The 6596-nt window shown below is 40.9% G+C and overlaps 1 protein-coding gene across 1 annotated transcript in view; it reads left to right on the top strand.

Annotated features, from left to right (window-relative positions):
* The first annotated feature begins 202 nt into the window (after positions 1 to 202).
* The window catches only part of LOC102196862 (bone morphogenetic protein 7-like), a 9255-nt gene continuing 2861 nt past the window's right edge, over positions 203 to 6596 (top strand). Inside the window, exons 1-2 of the mRNA XM_005746432.2 lie at positions 203 to 905; positions 4556 to 4745. Coding sequence (XP_005746489.1) covers positions 509 to 905; positions 4556 to 4745 — 587 coding nt within the window. The 5' untranslated portion in view covers positions 203 to 508. The remainder of the gene's footprint in view (positions 906 to 4555; positions 4746 to 6596) is intronic.

The following is a 6596-nucleotide window of genomic DNA, read 5'->3' as shown; positions in this document are numbered from 1 at the left end:
CAATTTACAGACAGAAATGTCAAAAATGTTACAACTATCCCCGGTCTCCCCTACTAAAACTATGACCACAGGAAAAAGGTCACAAAGACTGACTGTCAGGTAAGAAGGGATTACCACCAATGCAATGGTCTGACTGGACCCTGCATTCATAAACACAGGACGCTCTGTAGGTACCCCACACCCATCCGTGTGATTAACACAGAGCACTTCACTGTAGAATACAGCAGCCCCTCACCCCCGTTTTCTTATTCTGAACTGCTCCTGCCCCTCCCCAGACACACCGACCTTAGTAGGATCCATCCCCAAGTTGCCATTAAGACGAGCGCGCAGCTGTGGCACACCGAAGACCCACGCGCAACGGCAGATCATCAATGAATGATATTCGGTGTAGATAGGTGGCAGTGTGTTTGGTGTCAACCACACGCAGGAGTTATCTTTATGACGAAACAGCATCTCCAGTTTTATCTTTCGACTAATTCGAAGCGCGCGTAAAAACTGAGCTAAAATAATGTTGACAAGCGCCTTGGCAAAGATACCGTTCCTCCTGTCGTGGGGTTACTTAGTGCTGGCCACGCGGGTCGCGTTCTCCAACTTCTCCGTGGACAATGAAGTGCGCTCCAGCTTTATCCAGCGGCGACTGAGGGGCCAGGAGCGCAGAGAGATGCAGCGGGAGATCCTCTCCATCCTGGGGCTGCCGCAGCGTCCGCGTCCGCACGTGCACACTAAAAGCAATGCCGCCCCAATGTTCATGCTGGACCTCTATAACACTATTAGTATAGACCCAGAACAGCACAGGTATTCAAACTACGAGACCGTTTTACCAACGCAGACCTCCCCACTGGTGACCCCACAGGACAGCCGATTCCTAGAAGAAGCAGACACGGTGATGAGCTTTGTAAACCTCAGTGAGTAGAGCATGTGCGACTTTTGAAGTCAGGAAGTGTGTTTACTTGGTTGTTAGCGTTGTATCATTTGATTTAACCTGTTTTCTCTAACTCCTCCATGCTTAGATATATATTTAAGTACCCTAAGATTATATCACTTTTATGCACCAAGAACACGTCATTCATCCACATCTGAAACTCCTTCATATCCAAATGACTAAGTTACCCAACCAACCTTGTTTATGTGGATGGTTTGATTTAGTCATCTCAGAATTCAGTTTTAGAATGAGCCCTTTCTCTTTTTTAGTTTGTTTCCGGCAGCTGCAATACAACAGACAGCATTAAATGTTTCTGTCTGTCTCTCGTTTTTCTTTTATAATCTGTTGTTTCTGACTTTTACTTTTGGTGACTTTCTTTAGTTGAAATCAAGCATTATGCATTCCAAGCTGTAAATGTTATGACAACATGTATGTATCTGGTTTCCCCAGAACCCCTTCAAAGCTCTCAGGGAGAGCCTTTAGCATTGCTTAGTTTCACATGACTAGAAATTGAACAGGCATTTCTCAAGTTCAAGGGAGTGAGAGATGAGTCGATGAAGACCGAGATATAAACTGCATCTAAGCATGGTTATTGGTTTAGTAATCTTCCAGGTGCCTGTGCGTGCATTCTTCCGTGCTTGCTTGAAGGGCAGTGGGAGCTTGGGTTTATTCAGACATTACTGAATTTATAAAAGGCAAATCCTGCTTTGTTTTCCATGGAGATCGTGTGGAAGCTCCAATATTACTATGGGAAATCAGCAGACCACATGCTGTTTGAGTGTGTGGTTACATCCCAAACCAGCTCTGATCTTTGGGCTTGCACAGTTTTATTTAGGTCAATGTGCAGAGAGTGGGGTTTGGTCACCTGAAATATGTCTCCAAGAAATCATTAACCTCCCTTTCTGATTGGTTGTCAGTGGCATCGAACTGAAGCTTTATATAACAGGGCCTATTAGAGTTATTTCTTTTCCAATGAGCACATAAAGATGTAGTTAATACAAAACATTTGGAGACCACAAGAAAATCTCAAACATAACATTTTATGTCCTCAGTCCTGAACTTTTAACTGACAGTCCTTAGCTAATGAGATCTGGAAAGCTGTTTCTGAAAACCAACAGCAGATTTGTGTGGTTTCACATTTGAGAACTTTGATTGTAAAGAGCAGTGAGAGGGGGGGACAGAGAAAGAAACAATGAGTGTGTATTATTTTGCTGTCAGGCTCACCACAGCCTCTTGTGCAGGCTCCCACATCGTGCTAAAGTGACTCTATCTTGGTGGTCTCTCGATGATTGCTTCAAGAGTGAACTGGATTACGGTATTTCCCTTCCAAAGACCGCAGCTTCCAATATGACGGAGAGCTGCTGCAACTAATTTTATCCTTTTATATAAATCCGGCCAATCTAATCAGTGTCTGTAAGTGATGTGAGTCGTGTTAGAGAGATGGGTAAAGATTTAGAATGCGATTCACAGGTGCAACATATAAACATGCTTACTGTCACTATAAAAGGCAGCTATTGTGCTCTGCACATTTTCACTGTCTTTATATTGTTCTGCATTTCTCTGCTCCTCATCTCGACTCCTTGTTTACCACTTCTGCAGTCTTTCCCCTGACATGTGTACACACTCATCCAATATGCTTTCTCTTTTTTTCTTTCTTTTTTGCATTGACCACAGCACACCTGCAGAGCATGAGAACAGGCTTTTTTTTGCACAGAAATGTCACCATGTTTAGATAAGATGCAAGAAACTCTTGTAGCGGGAGGAACGACTGAAGAACAGATGGATTATTGTGTTTTTCGAGAACAAGCAGGAAGACATGTGCTTGTCCTGCTAAGCCGATTGAACAAAAAAACAAAATTCCATTAAGATAATTTTTTTCCACTCTGAAATGTCTTACTGCCTTGTGTGTATGTGTGTGTGGCTTCTCTTTTACGTGTTAAAGCAGATTTATGAAAAGGCTTTCTCTTCTTTGTCTTTGATAGTTCTCTTTCAGGGTTGTTAAACATAAAGGTCATGGATTCATGGATCTCGACGGAAATTAAGTGTTTTATTTGTCATCACCTTTTATTTAAACTAAAGATAAAATGTTTCTGAAATTAATAGACTAACTTGCACATCCTGTTTGTTTGTTTGTTTTTAGTGCAGATTTGTGATCATCTTTAAACTCCCATGCTGTGAAGAAGACACTTACTACAAAAATTGCAATAGGTTAATAGTGGCTCTGCAGCTATGTGGCCCTTTAGCGTTAGGGGTAATCCAAAGTGTTGAAATGCCTCCCAGAGGGAAGTTTGCATATCTGAGGTCTGATCTCTGCAGCTAATGGTCCCTAACGTAAACACACCAAGTCCTTACAAGCAATTATTGCTTTCATAAAATCACCCCTCTCTCCCTTCCAGCATTTAATTGCGGTCAAACAAATGACTAGCAGGGTTCAGAATGCACTGCTCTTAACGATGAGCGGCTTGTGCGTGTGTTTCTGCGCTAAGTGTTTGTAGACGTCTGTGAGTCAAAGCATGTGTGAGAGAGCTGTGCAGTGCCATAAAAATAAAAAAAAAGTTTCTAGCAATCGAGATCTTGTAAGGATGGATGTTTTTTTTGTTTTTTTTTGTTTTTTAAACAATAGTGTGCTCCATCAGTTGGAGTACAGGATGATGTCATTGCTGGTGATGTAGTGTGTACCAGTGAGCAGGATGTGTTTAACATGGCTAATCGCTGCTCCCCTCTGCTGCACACCTTCAGTAGAGACCCTGGCTGCTCTGCTGTTTCCAAGGACAAGCATGTTGACTAATGCTGTAAAAACATGACACTGGCAAGCTCCAGGAAGCTTCGGGGTCTTTCTAACCACTATTCATTTTTTTTTTTTTTTCCTGGAAACTCTGAGTGTTGGAGAGCTTCAGCCGGCTCAGGACTGGGCGGAAACCTCGCAGTGTCACCAGCTACTGCTGCTCCACTTTCTCCTACAGTCAGGCTGAACTCACCGGATGGCGACGTATTGCAAAACGATCAGGGGGCTGTAATGGGCACAGACACTGGGTGTAATGGCACATGTGAATTTGTGTGCCTCTCTATGCTTTATGTGAGCGTGTTTGTAAAAGTACACTAGCTGCTGTGGTTTTCCGGGCTGCGCCTTAACTGGGCTTTTCTTGTGGTCAGCACATGTGTGCAATTTAAACAGGGAGCCAAACTGAGCCATGAGTATTTTTTTCTTCCTTTCCTTCACATTGGCCTGTATGGCAAACTTGGCTAAAGTGATGTTTAGATCAGTCATTTTACTCATGGCAGCAGGATTTTTCCTATTTCAACCCGAGTGCTTCCGAGCTGCGGGCAGAGCAACACACATCAGAGAACTGACTGAATGTTTTGAGAGACCACAGTTGCTTTACCATCTGATTGCACTAAGTGGTTTGCCTTAGTGCCTTTTTAGTGTCTGTGCAAACTTTCTTTTTGAAGGTCAAAAGGGTTTTTTTTTTCACCTTGTGTGTTTGTGTGTGTGTGTGCCTCTGGGAGAAAACAATAAACCGTTTATTATGGCGATGTTGTAACCAGATGGTCTATAAGGGGGATAATCCTTTTTAAAGCACATCAAAGCCACCACCTGCTCTTCAGGTTTGTCTGTCTGTTGTCGTCTTGTAGTTGATCAGGATCAAGATCTTCTCCTCCAGCGCCATGCTACAGAGTTTCGCTTTGACCTTTCACGTATTCCAGAGGGAGAGGCCATCACAGCAGCAGAGTTCAGGATTTACAAGGATCTCATCCAGGAGCACAGTGAGAACAAAACATTCAGAGTGAGTCTCTACCAGGTGCTGCAGGATCCTCCAAATGGGTAAAGAGAGTTTCTTATTTGCTCCTTTCTCTGTTCTTAATTGATATTATCATATATGTCAACCCTTCTTTTTTGAATTCATGATTTCTCTGATCATTGAGCTCGACTCCATGGTTTGAGTCCTCTTGCTGAATTTCAACAGGCTAAACACTTGTTTTTCTTAGAAAATGGGTTGTTGGGCTATGTTTCCCCACAGCTTATTTGTGCTGATGTTCGTGTCAGTACTGCCACTGTTGACACAGAAATTAGTGTCAATTACGGAAATACAGTGGTTCTCTCAGAGTGGTTTACTCTCACGCTGTCTGAGAAAATCAGCTCCCAGGAGACCGGTGTTTATATCACACAGCTGAAGCTACAGAAGTTAACACAGATGTTTTGAAACTAACCAGCGAGCTAGACCTGAAATAATAATTTGATCAATAAATTAGCAGTTTCAACATTTTTATTTCGATAACTTAATCATTTGGATATTTTTTTCCAAGCAAAAATGACATAAAATCCCCCAGAATAAGCTTTTCACATGTGGATAAAAACTAAAACTCACTACAACATTAAGATTTCCTCTGATACATTGATGTAACTGCATACTTTTCCTGTGTATTGTATTAATTTTTATTAACTTGTGGTAACTGGCAATTCCTAGAGTTGGTCATCTTTTTTTAAAAACTTTATTTACATGTACATCAGGCTTTCTCACTGTCTGAGGCCTCATTGGATCTTTTTAAGGTCATTATTTCTTTGGCTTTGAGAACTCAAAACTTTACAATAACAACCATTAAATCACATTTATTATTTAGGCTGCTAATGAGAATACTGGTATTGTGTCAAAACATTAATTTGCAAAGCAATAAGAAATTATAGATACCAGTGTAATATAAAATAATGTGGTGTATGTCATAAGATGCCTGATTTACTGATTCTTTTACATTTACATTACATTTTTATACCTTCAATGCCAAATTAATGTTTTGAATCTGAAAATATTTCCATTAATATTCTTCATATTTGTTGCTTTTGAGAAGGTGCTCAAATTTTGGTTTCACAATTTTAAATAAAATCAGACTTTTGGAACCATCGAAAATCCACAGATTTTAAGACCCTTATGATGGAAACTTTTAGAAATTCTGCTGACACAATTTAAGATTTAATAAAGGGGGGAAAAACCCTCCAGGTTTGTATTTCAGTCCAAAGAGAAACTCATGGAAATGATCACAGGCACAAACAACACCTACATTTTGTTTCTTGACTGACCCCCAAAAAAGAAGCCAAAACTGTAAAAGTCAGTCTCTCAAACAATTTCTTTCTGAGATTTGTGGAGCTAAAACTTAATGTTGAGTCTTCATAATTAAAACTAATTAATAAAAACGAATTAAAACTAAAGATAAAGATTCATAACAAATACAGCTTTTCTAAAGAAAACGTGTAGAGACATGACAAACATCCAACTGCAGAGGACCAGTCATTAGAAAAATGATTACGACAGGATTTACAAAGAAACTCGTGCTAGGTTTTTATATTTGCTCAGAAGCTTGTAAGATGGCTGATAACACACAGCACCACCCCGTAGGTGTATTTCACTGGTCCTATTGTATCAGCTGAATTAAAGCTGGTCAGCAATGATTTAAAATCATGGGTTTGGATAAAAAGGGGTCATGTGCCAGCCAGTAGGTGTAGATTAAAGTGTTTTATCTGTGAGAGTGGGGCTGCCGGCAGCACCATTGTCATTCAGACACACAAAAGCCACTCCACACAGACGAGCAGGCAGCAGGACAAAAGACAGACGTCTGAAACTCAGACTATAAACAAAGCAATTCTCTGTTGAGATCTGCCCCTAAGCGGACACACATCAGC

This window comes from Pundamilia nyererei, unplaced genomic scaffold, assembly GCF_000239375.1.
Source record: "Pundamilia nyererei isolate P.nyererei 1_Seehausen unplaced genomic scaffold, PunNye1.0 scaffold00178, whole genome shotgun sequence".
Taxonomy (NCBI): domain Eukaryota; kingdom Metazoa; phylum Chordata; class Actinopteri; order Cichliformes; family Cichlidae; genus Pundamilia; species Pundamilia nyererei.
This window is presented reverse-complemented; position numbering and strand designations above follow the sequence as displayed.